The sequence below is a fragment of the Lithobates pipiens genome, unplaced genomic scaffold (genome assembly GCF_037356315.1).
Source record: "Lithobates pipiens isolate NorthernLeopardFrog02 unplaced genomic scaffold, aLitPip1_a1.2 Scaffold_18, whole genome shotgun sequence".
In the NCBI taxonomy this organism is placed as follows: domain Eukaryota; kingdom Metazoa; phylum Chordata; class Amphibia; order Anura; family Ranidae; genus Lithobates; species Lithobates pipiens.
This window is the reverse complement of record NW_027507758.1, coordinates 336,995,073-337,014,720: the sequence shown is the minus strand read 5'-3', so window position 1 is coordinate 337,014,720 and position 19,648 is coordinate 336,995,073. Positions and strand designations below refer to the sequence as shown.

The 19,648-nt window shown below is 39.0% G+C and overlaps 1 protein-coding gene across 7 annotated transcripts in view; it reads left to right on the top strand.

Moving 5' to 3' along the window:
• The window catches only part of MYO6 (myosin VI), a 416,768-nt gene that overhangs the window by 151,237 nt on the left and 245,883 nt on the right, over positions 1–19,648 (top strand). For all 7 annotated transcript variants that reach the window (XM_077487353.1, XM_077487359.1, XM_077487358.1 and 4 more), the window contains 2 exons: positions 6,390–6,487; positions 13,451–13,615. In XM_077487353.1, the coding sequence (XP_077343479.1) occupies positions 6,390–6,487; positions 13,451–13,615 (263 nt within the window). The remainder of the gene's footprint in view (positions 1–6,389; positions 6,488–13,450; positions 13,616–19,648) is intronic.

The window sequence follows — 19,648 nt, the reverse complement described above, 5'->3', positions numbered from 1 at the left end:
GTTAGTATGTGCATCAATAAAGTGTTTCTGAAGTCGAATCGTTTTTTGTCTATGTTTGGATTGAGTGGTGAGGGTTTAATTGTTGCTTGTGTCCCCTCTGGAGAGCATCACCCTCTTTATTGATCCTGGTGACTCTTGCCAAGTAAATTGTGAGTTGTCGACAGAACAGGAAAAGACGGGAAATCTGCATATGAAGACACTACTTCTGGTGACAACCATCTAATTCCCCTTTCACACTAGCAGGCCGATCGGGTCCTCCTGTCAGTTTTTTCAGGCAGACCCAATCAGACCTTCCGTTCTCCTATATGGAGCGGTGTGTGTCTGTTTACACCTGCTTACATCAGATCTGCTAAAAACAGACAAATGGGGATCCCATTACCCTTCCGTCTAGCGAATCGGATGGCAGCCAGGTGTGAATGGACAGGCAGTCAATATAAATCCAACTGCCCATAGAGGAAAGTGGGCTGTGCCTGGGTCCACTCTACATAAGTGGAGCAGACACAGACCAACTATATACCTGCTCAGCAGGGATCAGCATACAGATCCCACCACTGAGTAAGTGGTCTCCTGGTGGAGTACACCCCGTCTGGAATGGGCCTAAAGAAAATTGACTTCACTTTGGAGAGATTTCTCTTACTTTTTGTTATCTCTACAGCATAGGAAGTAAAATGAAATCGGTGAAACAGAACACAATGAAATAAAAAACACTGTTCATTTTTCCTACAATATCACCATTCTTCTGCTTCAGAAGTTTGTCTGATTTGCCTCCACGGTCTGGTTTAAGACATGGGTTTCTACCATGACCCACAAAATTATGAATATTCTTTTAATATATGTTTTGGGTAGAATAACTGAGAAGACCTGCTTCCTGGTGATATGTAGTACATCTGTCATCCTTTGGCATATAAGAGGATGGCAGTTTATTTTTATTTTTAAACCTATATAGTGGCTGTGATGGCAACAGCGTATTAGCTGGGTTATATGACTATAAAGGATGTACAATCCCTGTTTATTGATTTTTTTTTTTTTTTTTTCAGGAATTGTGTCACAACAATACCAACAGTGTGCAACTGTTGATGAAGTATGCTAGAAGAACTATCTTATAAATCTTATTGTTAGGCTACATTCACACCGACAATTGGGGCCAATGTGAATAGTAGCGGCAGAAATGTACGATTCCTGCTGTGGCTCAGAACGGCTATGTGCGGCCACTGGCCCTATTCACTATGATAGGCAGCCGCAGCTATTTGCAACTCAGCACAGCCAGAGATTACTTGCAGTGATTGCTGCTGGACGAACTTTGAATGTGTCCAGCAGTGAACACTGCAGGTAATTGCTGGCTGTGAATAACTGAGCTGAGAATAGCTGCAGCCACCTGCGACCTGTCATTATAGTGAATTTAGCAGGAACTGCCACTAGAGTTTGCATCGGCCTTAATTGACAGTATGAATGTAGCTTAAGGTGCAGCACCAGAGACATATCATTATTATTATTATTATACAGGATTTATATATCGCCAACCATTTGCACAGCACTTTACAACCTGAGGGCAGACAGTACAGTTACAATACAATTTAATACAGGAGGAATCAGAGGCTCGTTGGAGCTTACAATCTAAGAGGGAGGGTCAAGGGATTCAAATGGTAATGGCTATGGGGGATGATTTGATGGAGAAAATAAAAGTACAGTTGTTAGATGGGGGCAGAATAGGCTTCTCTGAAGAGAAGGGTTGCAGGGATCATCTAAAAGCAAAGTAGGAGATAGTTGTACAGCCATTAGTAGATTCAGCCATTAGCAGATTGTTTGTGAGTTTTAGGAGGGCAGTTTCTGTAAACTGTTATGGGGGGAATCCAGACTAAAGGGGATCAAGAAGGATATTCTCAGTGAGGTGGTCTCTCACTCAGTTGTAGACTAGACATTCAAGGAGTTTGGATAAAAAGGGGAACAAGGAGATTGGACATGGGTTGTTAAGATTGGTATGGTACAGTAAGGGTTTTTAAGGATGGGGGTGACTAGTGCATGTTTTGGAGGGTTGGGGGAGATGCCAAAAGAGGGGGAGAGATTGAAGATGTGAGTTAGAGAGTGTAGGATAGAGCCAGATGGTGATAGCAGCAATTGAGAGGGAACAGATCCAGGGGGCAGGTGGTTAGGTGGACGTTAGAAAAAAAGTTTAGCAACCTCGTCTATAGTAGCAAGGTTAACCCTTTCATGACTAAGCCTATTTTTGGAATTTGGTGTTTACAAGTTAAAATCCATATTTTTTGCTAGAAAATTACTTAGAACCCCCAAACATTATATATATTTTTTTAGCAGAGACTCTAGAGAATAAAACGGCGATTGTTGCAATATTTTATGTCACACGATATTTGCGCAGTGGTGTTTTAAACGCAACTTTTTGGGAAAAGGGACACTTTCATGATAAAAAAAAAAAGAAAACAGTAAAATTAGCCCAATTTTTTTGCGTAATATGAAAGATAATGTTACGCCGAGTAAATAGATACCAAACATGTCACACTTTATAATTGCGCGCACTTGTAGATTGACGACAAAGTACGGTACCTAAAAATCTCAATAGGCGACGCTTTAAATTTTTTTTACGGTTACCAGGTTAGCGTTACAGAGGAGGTCTAGTGCTAGAATTATTGCTCTCGCTCTGACGATCGCGGCGATATCTCACATGTGTGATTTGAACACCGTTTACATATGCGGGCGTGACTTCCGTATGCGTTCTCTTTGCTTTGCGAGCTCACGGGGACGGCGGGCGCTTTAAAAAAATTTTTTTATTTATTTTAAAATGACTAAATTGTTTTAAAAAAATAAAATAAATTGATCACTTTTATTGCTGTCACAAGGAATGTAAACATCCCTTGTGACAGTAATAGGTGGTGACAGGTCCTCTTTATGGAGGGATCGGGGGTCTAAAAGACCCCCCACCCCTCCTTTACACTTCAATGTATTCAGATCGCCGAAAACGGCGATTCTGAATACCGGATATTTTTTTTAAACCGGCGCCATTGGCAGCCGAGTAAACGGGAAGTGACGTCATGACGTCGCTTCCGTGTTTACGATGAGGAGACTGGAACGAAGCCGATTACGGCTTCGTTCCAGTTCCTCCGCAGCAGCCGGAGGCGTCGGATTGCGAATCGGTGCTCCCGATCGAGCGGGAGCACCGGTAACAGCGGCGAGAGGCGGCGGGAGGGGGGGACGTCCCCTCCCGCTCCTCCGGCATAACAGCCGAGCGGCTTTTAGCCGCATCGGTTGTTATGCCTGGATAGCCAATCGCCTGCTGCAAAAAACGGTACCGGGATGATGCCTGCAGGTGCGGGCATCATCCCGGTATAACCCCCGGAAGCCGAGTACGCAGATCTGCGTACGCTCGGCGGGAAAGGGTTAAATGAGGGAAGTAATCACCTGTGAACATGGAATTTAAGTGGGGAAGGTATCTGTACAGCAGAGATCTCCTCAAGAATATCATATGCTTTAAAAAAAAAGTATTACAGTCACATACCTACCAACAACTGAACAGGGAGGTCAGCGATTAATTAACAAATTTAGGGAAAAGGGGGAAAAAAGGAAAACGCAAGATTACCCACTAGTAGAGGTCGCTGTATTAGACATAAACTTGAATCATTCAACCTTAATTAAGGTGTTGGCGCCATAACCAAATAGCATATGGGAAAAACAAAAGAATTACAGGCCGATAAACACAGACTCTAAAAAGAGGTTACTTTGGGCACCAATGAATAATTCAAAATACAATTTATTAATTTAGTTATTTTATTTTATTTATAGGTATTAAATTTGATAATATACCATAGATCTTAAATTAATTTAGTTAAAACCAAGTGCAACTTATAAAGAATATCCATACGAATAGACAATACATTTACCACAAAAAATTAACTCACAGAACACACATAAATAACAGACAGCGATTAAGCAGAGTAAGATAAAAAATCTGCGTTAAAGTTCAAATAAATAAAAAGAGACAGCAGCACTCACCAATACCCAGATACTAGTGTATCAACCTAAATGGTAAAATGGTTTTGTGTTTCCTCAGCAAGAAGGAAGCACAACACAATTTGTTTACTACCAAGATAAAAAATATAGTGTTTATCAAGTTGCACCACAATAGAGTTATGGACTTCTGACAGCAGAATTGTGAACCTGTTGGCCAGTAAGGGAGATAATAAAGAAGAATAAGAAAAACATTGAATTCTCTTGTAGCTAAATCTTCTAGGTTTTGACAGGACCAGCAATATCAGCATTGTAGACTTGGCAGGAGTGTAATGCTCATAATGATTCAAAAGCAGAAAAAATAGAAAATTCCTTTACATCATCATTTTTTTCTCTAGTTTTCAGCAGCACTTTGAAAGCACCAACATCATTAGTATCTGTGCAGGGTGGTGACTGATGATGAGCCGAACTGCCCTGGGTTCAGGTCGAGCAGGGGTTTGACAAATCGAAACCCCATTGAAATGAATGGAAGCCAAATCTGTCAAACTAACAAATGCCAATTTTCTGGGCTATAATAGACAAAGGGATATCAAAATATATAATGGGGGAGGGGGATATGGGCACTGCCCTGGGGAACATGTACCTATGCAAAAAAAAACAATTTTTTAATATCCATTTGGCCAGGAGAAGTGATTGTTTAAATGTTTAAAATGAAACATTAAAAATGTCTAATTCCTTTATGGTGGGTGACCTAATCCTGCCTCTGAAGGGGCACATCTCTGGGAAGTACAGAAAGTGCTGCAGCAGCACTGACATTTACAAAGGGAAACAAGTTTTAAAATTGCCAACAAATTACATGTCATTGACAGCTTCACTGTGTGGCACGTCCTCTGAAATTCTTTCTCAATGTTAATGATTTTGTTATTTTTTTCCCTTATGGAATCTCAGATCTTGGGTTGGAATATGGTTTTGAATTGGTTTGGGTTATCGGCTATTCTCCATTTTAAAGCATGAATTGCAGCATTAAGCAAGGTTTATTTTATTGATTAGGTTATTGACTGTAGCTATAGGTACTCGTAAGGGTTCTTGTTCCTCTCCCTCGTTAGAGTGGGGAAATGCAAATCCTATTGTGTCTTTATGACAAAATGTAGAAGGGAATAAATGCAGAAGCTAATTGAAACTAGAACACATTTCACAACATACAATTTAAAAGAGAAGTATGTGTATCCTTTTTTTTTTTTTTTTTTTAAGCTTCATCTTTTTCCCTAAAGAATAAATATCTTTCTAGCACTCGAAGTGCTCCCTTTTGTTAAAATCAAGGTAATTACCTGTGGGAGGGACTACAGTCTTTTCTGGATTCTTATGCTGACAATCGTTTCAGGATCCACCTCCTTTCCTTCTGCGATGTTGACTCTCTGGGCTTTCTGCTTTCCACCTCCTCTCCCTCTCACACACAGCTCAGATCAATTCTCTTACAGACGGTCTCTATCTGCACACTGTGTAACTGCCTGTTATGCATAGCAGTTTACAGGTTCCTGTAAGATAGATGGAGAAATTATATGTATGTGTATAAAAAAGATTGTAAAATAGTGGCAATCTCTAATTCATCATTCAATCCACCTGGTGAATGTGTATCTAAGGTATAAATCCAATATGTCTCCCTTTTGCAGAGCCTATGGAAGCACTCTGCTTCAGGAAGACTCGAAGTTTGGGTTGTTGAACAGATTTCCAAATGTCTTCCTGAAGCAGAGTGCTTCCAAAGCTGCCCTTATCCCTGAATGAACTCCGCTCATAACTTTACTATTTAATCTATGGATTTATCTGCATGAACTAATATGGTAGCTTTTATTTAACTATTTGCACCCAAAACCATACTACCATTACCAGATTTTAACAATCCACTCAAGTTGTCCATCCACCCCCCCCCCCCCCCCCCCACCTGCAGCCTCGTGGGACATGTCACAGATCCCAGGAGGCTGTAGGATCATTCACATGCAAAGTGGGAAGCTGGCTGTAAAGCCACAAGGAGCAGCACAGAGTGGCCTGGGTGAGGACTGTGCTGAGACCCTGGACAGGTCAGTGTCCTTTTATTAAAAGTCAGCAGCTACAGCATTTGTTGCTGCTGACCTTTCATTTTTTTTTTGGGGTGGACTGAGGAGCCTCTTTGATTGTATGTATTAATGATACTATAGCAAGTTTTGTTTGGTATATTCAGATATTCATAGAATAAAATCTCAGCTGGTATCCACTTTTCTTTGAAGTAAAAATCTTTCTACATTGCCGTTTTAAAATATGACAGTTCTGCAGACAATTGACAAATCCTTTTGAGATGAATACCAAGCAGTTTGTGTATCTGTCACTGAAAATGTTCTGGCTAGATACTGCATTTCATGTATTTGTATCTGCTAACAATTATGTGTATACCCATACAGCTAATCCCCTGTTAGAGGCCTTTGGCAATGCAAAAACTGTGCGGAATAACAACAGCAGCCGTTTCGGAAAATTTGTAGAAATACACTTCAATGAAAAGGTAATTTTTAAAACCTGTTTCCAGTATATTGCTGCCTATAACCCTTTTGTGTATGTTTTAAAAAATATATTATATACAGTATATTTAGCGTTTTATACTAAAGTAGATCTATAGTTTTGTAGAACATTTAAGAAGTATTTATGTAAACTTCCCTGATTCATTATGTTTACGTACTAATATGATATATGAGTAACGTGGGTGTATTACTCTTCCAATTGCATTTCATTCATGTGTTTAATGAACAATCTCTTGTGCTTGAGAATCCTTACATTCACATGAGTACAGTGATTTCAGCCCACTGATCCAAACAAACCTGAGTGCAATAGAAAGAGTAAACCATACAGTATATGCTCACTTGCAGCCAATCAGAAATGTGTAAAGGATAGCAGCAAACTTTGGTGCATTATAAGCTTTTTACAAAGCCTTGTAACTGTGCCATTTGAGAGATGTTCAGTCATAGTAGTAATGTGTCTAAGAGTATAATATTGAGTCTAGCATATGTAGGATTTATTGAAAAGCAGGAGCCTGCTAATTTACCCTTTGGCTTAAAGTGGAGCTCCAGCCAAGAGGTTTCTTGAGGCATCCCATTCTAAAATTCTAAAAACTAAACTAACGAGTTTTACATCATGCAGCAACATCCACACATGTAGGACACCCAGCATTAGAGGTGATTTATTCTTTCAAAGCAAATACCCCTTTGCATGCTGGTACTGACTATTCCAGCGTTTATCCTCCCACTCAGTTTCTACTCATTCCTCAGCTAATGTGATCCCAGTGCTGATGGAGAGGGGCAGAGGAGAAGCAAACTAGGATGCTGTGCAGGATCCGATGACCTCCTTACCAGCCGATGACATCATTGGTTGTTAGGACAACGGTGGCTATAAGGTTGTATTGGTGCACAATGAAAACCTGTGGCTTTGTGTAACTGAAAGGCAGACTCCATTCACCCACTGACTTGTATGCAATTTTTGGGAAATTTTTAGGCAATATGCCAAGGCACCCCTACAGAAACCTGAAGGCACCCTGGTTGAAAAAAAGGTGTTTTAAACAATCCGTTAAAGGTTTAAAAATTGCTTCTGTGTGAGTTCTGCTTTAATTGTTTTTTATATATTTTTTTTTCTTCATGGAATTTAAGTCTTCCATTGGAAGACGAGACCTCAAGGGTTTGTTTTACAATACAATTTACTTGTAAGTGTATTTCCACTTTCTCAGCCAAATTGGGATAACACCTACTTTATATTTGTTTAATGTTCTCGTTCACTTAGCATAACTTTAAAATAATATTTAAAAATTGCAGCTTAAAGCGGGATTCCACCCTAAAGTGGAACCTCCTCTGATCGGAACCCCCCCCCCATCCGGTGTCACAATTGACACCTTTCAGGGGGGAGGGGGGTGGAGATACCTGTCAAAGACAGGTATTTTCACCCACTTCCGGGCATAGACTCCCACGGGAGTCTACGCCATTTCCTGCCCTGCCGCGCTGTCTGCTGGGACACACACGGGTCCCAGTGACAGCGCAGAGATTTCCTATTGCGGGGCGCAACTCGCGCATGCGCAGTAGGGAACCGGGAAGTGAAGCCGATTCGCTTCACTTCCTGATTCCCTCACCTAGAATGGAGGCGGCAGCAGCCGAGGCCCGAGCGGTCGATCGGCCTCGGCTGCCGGCATCGCTGGAACCCGGGACAGGTGAGTGTCCATTTATTAAAAGTCAGCAGCTGTAGTATTTATAGCTGCTGGCTTTTAATATTTTTTTTTTGGCGGAATCCCTCTTTAACTTTTAACTGCTCTTTTCTGCAAACTCCAACATTGTAAATTTCTACAAGTTCTCTTTCTTTATGAGGGGGCTGGGTAGCTGTGTTTGCCAAAATTAAATCTGTCTATATTGTGCATTTATATTGTTACTATCAGTTATAACCTATTTTAAAATATGATCTGCCCTAACAAAGGGTTAAAGGTTTAGACGCTGGACTTCTTGCTTTGCAAATGAATGAATGAGAGGAAACTCAACCTGTCTTTAGGGCAGACCCACTCTGACATGTTCATGTTAATCCTTGCTGTCAATAATGAGGCAATCTTCTGAAAAAACATATTAAGCTGGCCTTAGATGACTAGTTTTTTTTTTTTTTTTTCTATTTAGCCAGTAATTTAACAAAAATTAATGGATTCTTCCATCCACACAAGTGAGGTGAATAGAGGAATCCTCCCTGCTGTGCTATTGTATTCTGATAGCGGGGACTCCTTCACTGTCAGAAGACCCTGATCGGTACATCAACCAATTGGCTGCCTGGGCTGATCAAATGAAAATTTACCAGCAGTCCTGTTTAAGAGGAGTTGATCCTTAGACTCCTTTCAAATGAGAACAGCCATAAATGGATGGAAATGTAGCTGATCCCTGTTGAACTGGCCGAAATTTGATCCATCATATGGCCAGCTTTAAAAGTAAGAAATAATTTAAACTTTTTTTTTTTCTATATGTTTTGTGAGAGAAAATACATAAAAAACCTATAGCGAGGTTAGCTCAAATTTGACTGCAAAAAGTGGAAATATACTATAGAACATTTCCTTTGGCTAAACACCCCTGCATTCCTCCCACTTATCCTTTCATTGACAGAACACGCTTGATTTTTAGATTAAGGCCCCATTCACACTTGCGCATTGGGGCCTTGTGTGACCACATGCAGGAACCCCAGCAGGGGTTCCTGGCGATCAGCTGCGGTAGACAGCCTCATTGAACGCAAGCAGAGGCTGATAGCTACTAGAGCTAATCCCTGCTGCTTGTAGGTAATCGATCATAGAGCGATTACCTGCACGTGATCGGCCCTGGACATAGTCTGCATCCAGGACGAATCACTCACATGATTAGGGCCTAAGAAAGGGACAGAAGTTATCAGAATAGGTGTAGTTTTCCTTTATTTTTTGTTTTGGAACATTTGGTGGTATTGAGGCAGATTTTAGCATTCTTCTTTTTTTGGTTGTAAGCCCTCACATATACCCATTGAGGTGACTGGCCTGATGATACACAGAGATGAAACCAATCCCCTTTTATTTGCAGCCTTCTCATGTCTACAACTGTTCAAAGGTGCAGATTTGTTAGAAAAACATTATGCATCTCTGAGGAGTACAGAGGAGGAGGTGGAGAGCTGCAGTTACGCTTCTTATACACTGTGTGAGAGCTGATTGGAGGAAAAGGACATACCCCACCCTCCACATAGGCAGAGGAACAAAGGCACACCTAGAGCTATATTCTGAAGACAAGCTTTATCTTGTGTGTTGGGAAAACTTTTCAGAAGCGATTCATGCTGATAACTGGGGAACAAAGCACCAGAGAGAAACGGTACTTGAAGCTTTGGCGAGAGTTAACTAAACACTGCAGATATATGTGCTTAGTTAAAATTTCATGACTGGGGTTTACAACAAAAAATAATAAATGCAGGTAAAAAAATGTCAATTTTTTTATTTTTTTTACTTGGAGCCTGTAAAACATTGCACCCATGATCAACAGATCGCTGGTGCCATGTAGGACTCCTGCCGACTTGACAGTGTATCTGTCTGCTCGTACGGCCAGGCAGATACGCACTGATAGGAAGAAATAATGAACTACCAGAGCGATCAACAGTGCCATAGTAGTTTATTGAGAACTACAAGCTGACAGCCGTAAAGGCTGTCGGTACTTGTAGTTTTCCATTCACGCATTTAAAAAAACAAAAAAAAACTGTGACAGCAAGCAGAGGTTTAAGATCCCCTGAGTGGGCGGCGGCTGCAGTGCAGGAGTGGAAACATGTTGCATGTTTCACCCTAAAACAGGGGAAACATGTAACATGTTCCCAAAGGTGAACTAACCCTTTAACACAGAGGTCACCAAACTACGGTCCTCCAGTTGTTCAGGAACTACAATTCCCATCATTCCTGGCCATGTCTGTGAATGTCAGTTTTACTAAGCCTCATAGAACGTGTAGTTCTGCAACAGCTGGAGGGCCGTAGTTTGAAGATCCCTGCTTTAACAAAACTCCCAGGGTTGAGATGTGACAGGAGGAACAAATAGTGGTGACAGCTAGTCTCAGCTACACTGTAGTGCAGGAAATAGTTGTGTTTTCAGAGTATATTTGCTTTCTTTTATGCCACTTCTATAATGTACAGTATATCCCAAGATTATGCTCTTTACTCTGCTGTGAGAAATGCAGTGCAAAAAAAGTAGGTGTGCTAATCCACTATTATTTCCCCATGTGACAGCTACATTTCACCTACAATTTGGCCACAATAAAGGAGAAAGTACCTTTTTTGCTTTCATAAAAACATTGAAGTTGATCTCTCTTTAACTGGAGTTGGTAGATTGCATACTATGGCTAACCAGCTTACTCTCAAAACTAGCCACCTAAATTAAAGTGGAAATAAACCCTTCTATCGTTGTCAGCTTCCTTGGCTGAAAACAATATTTTGGCCTCTGTTTGATATTCAACTGCCATGGTGCTGCTCATGTAAACAGTTATGACACCAGCCATTGGATGGTTTGACAGTTTGGTTGAGAGCATAACCACTGGGACAGTCACATTCTCGGCACGTGCTGGAAATGTAATTGTTATTTTAAACTTGTAAATCAATGGGTTTACTTCCACTTTAACCACTTGCTGACCGGTGCATGCCGATGTATGTCGGCAGAATGGCACGGACAGGCAAATGGGCTTACCTGGACATCCCTTTAAATTTGCCGCTGTGCCATCACATGCACGCGCCGCTCGGGACCTCCGTGAGTCGGATCGCGGGTCCCGCGGACTTGATCGCCGCGGGGATACCCGTGATCGCCTCACGGGGAGGAAGAATGGGGAATTGCTAATGTAAACAAGCATCTCCCCGTTCTGCCTAGAGACAATGTCACTGATCTCTGCTCCCTGTCATTGGGAGCAGAGATCAGTGACGTGTCAAACACACAGGCATGCCCCCCACAGTTAGAAACATGCCCCAGGACACACTTAACCCCTACACTGCCACCTAGTGGTTAAACCATCACTGCCACTGTCATTTACACAGGAATCGGTGCATTTGTATAGCACTGATTGCTGTATAAATGACAATGGTCCCAAAAATGTGTCAAAAATGTCCTATGTGTCCACCATAATGTCGCAGTCATGATAAAAATCGCCGTGTTACAGGTATAAAAAAAATAATAAAAATGCCATAAAACTACCCCCTTTTTTGTAAACGCTATAACTTTTGTGCAAACCAATCAATGAATTCTTATTGCCGTTTTTTTATTTTTTTTATCAAAAATATGTAGAAGAATACGTATCAGCCTAAACTGGAGGAAAAAATGTTTTTTTTATATATTTTTGGGGGATATTTATTATAGCAAAATGTAAAACATAATGCGTTCTTTTCAAAATTGACGCTCATTTTTTTGTTTATAGCGCAAAAAATAAATACCGCAGGGGTGATCAAATACCACCAAAAAAAAGCTCTATTTGTGGGAAAAAAGGACATAAATCTTGTTTGGGAGCCACGTTGCATCACCGTGCACTTGTCCATTAAAGTGACGCAGTGCCGAATCGCAAAAAGTGGTGCGGTCTTCGGCCAGCAAAATGGTCTGGGAGTTAAGTGGTTAAGATTAATAAGGACACTCAGCCATGCAAATCCTTCATTGTGCTGTTTATTTTCTGCCAAATGAATATGCAGAAATTGCAGTATTAATACCTATTAATCCGTAAACGTAAAGTTGGAGCTGCATTAGTCTTATGACACAGATCTCAGAATTTTTGGCTAGGAGCCAGAAAGAAGCTCGATTAGCCATGCATTTTTCAGTAAAGCTGTTAAATGTTGGTTTCACATAGAAGCAGGAAAAGCAAAAAAAGCTGTAAGATATAACTGTTTTCCAAGCTACATCATTATATATCACCCCAAATCTGAGATGGCAACCTTTAACACTGTCAAAACTGATCTTTCAACTTGGTCTTTCCAAATAAATAGAAAACAAACAATATGTGCGTTCCCTGGTGGCCAACGTACAGATTTGTATTACAGTAAAGGTTATGCAGGTGCTGAGTGAGCTTTTATCTGGAAGCCAACTCTGATAATGAGAGTAACCTTTTCTAGTCATGACACGAGACTGCAGTTTTTTTCCTAGCACCAGTGGGATCCACTGCATGACATGTTAAGTGTTTTATTAAGTTTTGCTATTTGTTTTCAGCATCTCTTAACATGAATCAGATGAGAATTGCATTCTTTACTGGTTATATTGTACAATGTACTATATAATAATGGAAGCTTATTGTATGGTATATGTGCATACATCAGTGACTGTCAAATGTACAAGCAGAGTGTTTCCTTTGCCTTATCCTTAGGTACGAAATTGAATTTTATAATTTATTCTGTACTATATCTTTCTGCAAAGTAATTGATATCAAATAAGATTTTGTAAGTATTGTGGGCTTCTGTTTCTTTGAAGTGGCTTCCAACATATATTCAAAGAAATTCTAGCTGATTCTGATCCTCGACTGCCGCATTCTGCGCTGACCTTGTTTTATGAAAGCTTTGAGCTCCATCTAGTATGAGAATGTAGCCCTTGAGCTGCAGCAATCCTATAGAAGGAACACTTTGTTTACACCTTGTGCTGCCCAAAGCATGCTAATTATTAATCACAAATCTTAATTGTTGTGTTAAAGGCAGTATCTAGTTTGCATTTCATGAAAATATTAAAATTCGGCTAAGAAATCCATTAAATTCAATAAACTTACAAAGGAAGAATAGATGGCTGAAGACTACTTGGCTTCCAGATCCTGGTGACGATGTTGAAATTATTTGCTCATAAAAGGTTTCTAGTTTACAAGCGGGTGCAAATATAAGATCCCACTGCTGCCACTTCAATGATTTGAAAGCAGCTGCAATCGAATTAATGTTGGAGTAGCCCTTTAAAGACATTTCTATCAACTACATTGCTAACGCTTTGCTGCTTTTTCTTTTTTTTCACTATAGCATTCTGTAGTTGGAGGATTTGTATCTCACTACCTCTTGGAGAAGTCACGTATATGTGTGCAAGGACAAGATGAAAGAAATTACCATATTTTCTACAGGTTGTGTGCCGGTGCACCAGAGGAAATTCGCCAGAAACTTTTCTTGAATTCCCCTGATAGTTTTAGGGTAGGTATCACTTGTAATCATCTTCTGCATCTTTGCAAGTTTATTGAAACATGATGAAAATACTTTTAGCAGAAATGATTCTTGGTTATTTCAGTAAATGGGTTGGTATTTGCCTTAAAGTGATACTAAAGAAAATAAATAAACATGTCATACTTGCCTGCTCTGTGCAATTCTCTGTGCTCCTCCCTCCTCCCGAGTGCCACCATAGCAAGCTGCTTGATATGGGGGCACGCATGTGTGCTCGCTCCTGTCCATTGAAACACAGAACAGAGATTACCCTCACCCCCTGCTTCCTCCACACTGGTGGTCATTGACAGCAGCAGGAGCCAATGGTTCCCACTGCTGTGTCTGAGCCAATGAAGAGGAAGAGTTGGGAGAGCAGCTGCTCTTGTGCACATTGCTGGATCGCCATAAGACGTAAGTATAAAGGGGGCAGGGCTGAAGTTTTTTTTTTATTATCCTTCATGCATAGAATACATGAAGTTAAAAAAAACTTCACCCTGTAGAACCACTTAAATCTTCCAAATAATACCATCTGAGTTCATGGGAAATTAACACTGCTGTTATTACAACATACAGTACCTTGTCAATAACATTGGAATCCAACCATTTTGGTGCATATGCTGAGGGCAAAGTGGGTGAAGTTGCAGAATTTTGTCTAGCTAAAGTTTAATCTCTTTGGATGTCCTCATTTTGTATGTTTAATAATTTTAAAAAATTGTTGCTCCGTTACTTTTGTCTTCAAAATGTTAACACATTTTCTGCAAAAAGGAGTGCTTGCATTTCTGTGAAAAGAAAACATATTTTGCTGACAATATAGCTGTATTTGAAAATGAGAACCTTCATCCTTCCTACGCAAGATGAGTAGGATTGGGGAAATAAGTCTGCATTCTTAAGAAACCTTCTTGACCCACAGTGGCCTCCATAGCATTATTTGTGCTAGGAAGCCCCACATTTTGATATCAATGTCTTCTGTTTTTGTCATCACAGTGGACCTCTACGGACTTGAGCACATATAGGCAACTATAAAAATCTAAGGTCAATTGAAATGTACATTTTATTACAGCATCCAAACTTCGATCAAACAATTCTACTGCTATACCTTTTTTATAGCATTTCAAGAGGGCCATCAGCTAACTAATCATTACTAGACAATCCTATAATTTAGAAATTATATTACATATATTGCTGCCAAAAGTCTTTTGGAATTCTTGGTTGTAAGTTACATATTTCTTTTTCTTTTATAATTTAAATGAATGTGCCTGAAATCATTGGTTAAAGTTAGAAATTTAGGAAAATGCCATCAAATTTGGGGCAGTGTTCAAAACATTATTATTTTTTTTTTAATATAGAGTTTGTTGACTAAGCAAGCTAACTCATAAGCCTTTCACCTTTAAACTTTAAATTACATACAGAAAATTGGTTCATTTTTAAGGGCAAAGCAATAATCGTTGATGCTTGAGTGGTTAGAGCAATATTGTACCTTTCAGCTTAAATACAAGGTCATTCTCTATAATGAAAGAGAGTATAGTCAATAAACCATTGACTTTCAATTAGCCCTGCATTGAAGTAGGTAAAGATGACTGAAACACATTTTGAGAGTGACACTTTCTTTGTTTCCAGTTGTTAGTAGGGTCATTTTTTCAGTTATTAGTAGGGTCACTTTTTAATGTATTGTGTGCTTTAGCTTTGTATTTTTAAACCTATACAGGAAATAAAAGTTATCCAATTTAAAGAAATAATGGACAGGACTTCTCTTTTGTGTCTATCTTTTTTTCTCATTATCTATTGGATTTCTGGTAAGGCCTATTAATTCTAGCTTTTTTAAATGACCTGTCCTAGTACTTTCAAATCTTAATTTTTAGGTTCTTGGATGGCAAACTATGGTTTGAATTCTTATTTCTGACTAGCAAAGCAATAACATTCTTTTAAACTTAATTTAACTATGTGGAAATACATTGTTAATAAAATCATGTAAAATGTGTGTAAAAATAGATTGTTTTGGTTTTGGAAAATATGCAGGGGCATATTGGTGTAAATCTAGATGCCCCTGGTATTATAATGTATATTTGTTGTTTAATTATGTTAAAGTGCTATTAAACCCAAAAGAAAAAAATGTATTACTGTATATTGCAGCTTACCAATTTTTAGATGTAATGGCTGCATCAGTTTGCATTTTTATTTTTTCTTTCTTCTATTTTTATCTGGTGTTCTGGCCAGTAGGTCTGTTGTTTTTCACAAGAATAAGCTTTTTTGCAAATGTTTGTTACAGGGATGAGACAAACCATTCAATACTGGTAGGGGTGCTTACATTGATCTGATTTATTTATGTAAAACCTTTAGGCCCCATTTACACGGGACGCTGTTAAACGCATGTTTAGAGGCAGTTGTATGCTTTTTTTCAACTGCCCCTGAACTCATTCAATGTTCTCCTATGTGACCATGTACACAATCTCGTTGCTGTTTTATGCAGTTGCGTTTAACAGCGTTTCTTTGGAAGCAAAAAATGGGTTCAGAGGCCAAACGCGGTACCGACGTTTAAACACGTTTTCGTTTATATGCGATTTAAAGGTGCCCTATATTTTAGACCTTAAAAGACAAAATTATGATGGAAAACAATGAAAAAATACTAAAAATAAAGGAAAAACCAAAACAATACATCTGTATATCTATATATAAATATATGCACATACCTGATCGTCACCAACAGACGTTCCTCTGGTTACACACTCTTCCTCATGTTAGTGTCCAATGCGTGTCAGACGGGGTCGTACTTTTTCAAGTAGAAGGTCAAATGTGGCAATGCGTGTGAAAGTAAAAAATTGTCGGGGTAGGTATGCAGCTGTACGTACATGTTTACGAAATATCCTGCCGACATTCACTGCGCAATCAAAGGATGGGTCCAATAGTGACGAACTCTGAATCTGGACCTCTCATGCAATTTTCATCATCGTTCTAGCCTCATCAAGCGCAATGTCAGGAGCATTTCCTCACATTTGCTCATTATGGGATCCATTTCCAAAAAAAGCACAGAAATAGAGGTAAATACATGTAGACAACTGCTCTCTCTGCTGCTACTCACTCTGGGTAAAATGTCTGAAATCGTTAACTTACAATGTAATCTTAATAAACGCTTGTAGATGCAAGCGTGGCATTCAAACGCGGCTAAATGGGCATTTTAAACGCCGGTTTCAAGGTGTCAAAAAGTTAGTTCAGGGGACTTTCCCTCAGCGTCCCGTGTACATGGGACCTAATACCAAAAGGAAAAAAAACTGCTGTAACTGCTTATAAAGTGTTACTATATAAAAAGTTCTGTGCTGTAAAAATATACAATCAAATAACAGTAAAAAATATGAAATGTACAGCAACTGAAAATGAAACCAAAAACTGTGATAAACCAGTGAAATAACAATGTTACAATATAGCAATAATGTCTAGACAAATCTGTGATAGTCCACACAAGAGGTACCCCTGATGACGCCATACTGATGAAACATTTTGGGGGGAGTTATACCGATCCAGAAGACTGCAAGACAAACTGTGAGGGCTGTCTGCATCTGATCCAATAATGTGTGGCTTTCTTGTAGGAGAGCGACCCTGGGCTTGCCACAGTTTCTGTTCATGTTTTTTGCCTACCAATTCAATGTGTGTATGTTTTACCTTCTTTTCAATAGAATCGTTTTTAGCAGTAAACACTATGAAATATATAATTTTTTTACTTTTTAGCCTCTGGTAGACACAGTGCTGCATAGCTGAGAATTAATTTTTTCATTAGTTGATTAATTAATCCAGCACTGAGTGTTATATGGAAGAGGTGGGAGAGAGCCTCCATTATCTTTTTTTGACCTTTTGTAATGGAGGTCAAACCACAAGGTAAAAGTACACCTTGGGATGATTGCTGTTTGAGTAGATTTGCTTCACTTTTTTGCTTTCACTATATTTTCAGCAATTTTTCTGGACTTTATGACGTATACACCATATTAGTCTTTGATTTGGACTTCACTGACCATATTGAATGGTATATGACTACATATTTAGGATTGTACTTGTTAATGACAGGCTATTCAGCTCTTTTATGGGGACTTTAATATTTTGGACATTATTGATATATTGTAATGTTATTGTTATTTTACTTATTTAGCACAGTTTTTGGTTTAATCTTCACTTGCTGTACACTGCATATTTTTTACTTTTATTTTCTTGTTTGCTTATACAGCACAACACTTTTTAAATATTGATATTTTTGTTGATTATACCTCTTAGCGTGTGCAGCTGAATTTTGTAAGCTTGTGCACATAATTTTTGGTATTTTTATGCTTAGAAAGTATTAGCTGGTGTTCGGCTTCAATAGGTTAATGTATTTAAATCTACTAGTACATCTAACACACCACTCCCCCAAGACTGACAAAGCTGCTGTCCAAATGTGCCCCTGTGCTCCTTCATCCAGAGTGGGGACACTAATGCAGCAGATGTGTTTCTGGCCAGATCACCAGGGCAAAAAGAAAATAAAACGTATGTACCCTTTACATCCAATGATTGGTAAGTTGCAATATATTACATTTTTGTATAAAGGAGGAGGGTGGCAGGGGGAGGCTGCTTCTCAAAAGAAGAATCAAAAGCAACACACCCCCTTCACCTCCCAAAGTGATGAGGGAAAAATAAACTCCATAGAATTCTCTATTTATTGAAATTCTTTAAAAAGTAGTGCCATCTCCTAAAATCATATCAAAAAGAACATACAGATTAGATCAAGTAAATTACATAATTTTACAGATGAGCGTTTTGAATTAACGCATAACACACACTCAGCACCTACGTAAGACATGGTATATCCAAACAATTCAGTATAAATGGGAATATATATATATATATATATATATATATATATATATATATATATATATATATATATATTATAAATAAAAATTATAAAACCAGATATAGAAGACGGGGGGGGGGGGGGTAGGTAATCTTCCACATGCTGTTTTATAGTATACAGTGAATATAAACAGTCTACACACCCCTGTTAAAATGTCAGGTTTCTGTGATGTAAAAAAAATGAGACAAAGATAAATAATTTAAGTTTTTCCACCTTTAATGTGACCTATAAGCTCAGTTGAACAGCAAACTGAAATCTTTTAGGAGGTGCAGTAAGGCAAAAAAAATAAAATAATGTGGTTGCTTAAGTGTGCACACCCTCTTATAACTGTAGCTGTGTTCATAATTAAGCAATCATATTCAAACGCATGGTAAATAGGAGTTAGTACACACTTGCCATCATTTAAAGTGCCTCTGATTAACCCCAAATAAAGTTCAGATGTTCTACTGGGTCTTTCCTGACATTTTCTAAGACCACATACACACTATACAACCTTTGTTGTCTGATTTCCATTAGATTTTCCAAAAGTTTAACCATGTTGTGCAAGGGCCTGCCTGATTGCATCCAAATTGAAACTCTTAAGGTATGACCCCATTTTATATGGTTTTGGTAAATCTGAAGGAAAAATTGTATAGTGTGTATTCAGCTTTAGTTGCATCCTGCAGCAAAAGCCATGGTCCACAGAGAGCTTCCAAAGCATCAAAAAGATCTCATTGTTAAAAGGTATCCATCAGGAGAAGGGAGCAAAAGAATATCTAGGGCATTAACTATACTATGGAACACAGAGAAGACAGTCGTCATCAAGTGGAGAAAATATGGCACAACAGTGAGATTACCAAGAACTGGACATCCCTCCAAAATTGATGAAAAGAAGAAAAGAAAACTGCTGGAGGCTGCCAAGAGGAATACAGCAACATTAAATGAGCTGCAGGAATATGTGGCAAGTACTGGCTGTGTGGTACGTGTGATAGCAATCTCCCGTATTCTTCATATGTTTGGGCTATGGAGTGGCAAGTCTGAAGACTTTTCTGACGAAGAAAAACATCCAAGCCCAGCTAAATTTAGCAAAAACAAAAAGTCTAAAGTCTCCCAAAAGCATGTGGGAAAATGTGTTATGGTCTGATGAAATGAAGGTTGAACTTTTTGGCCATAAT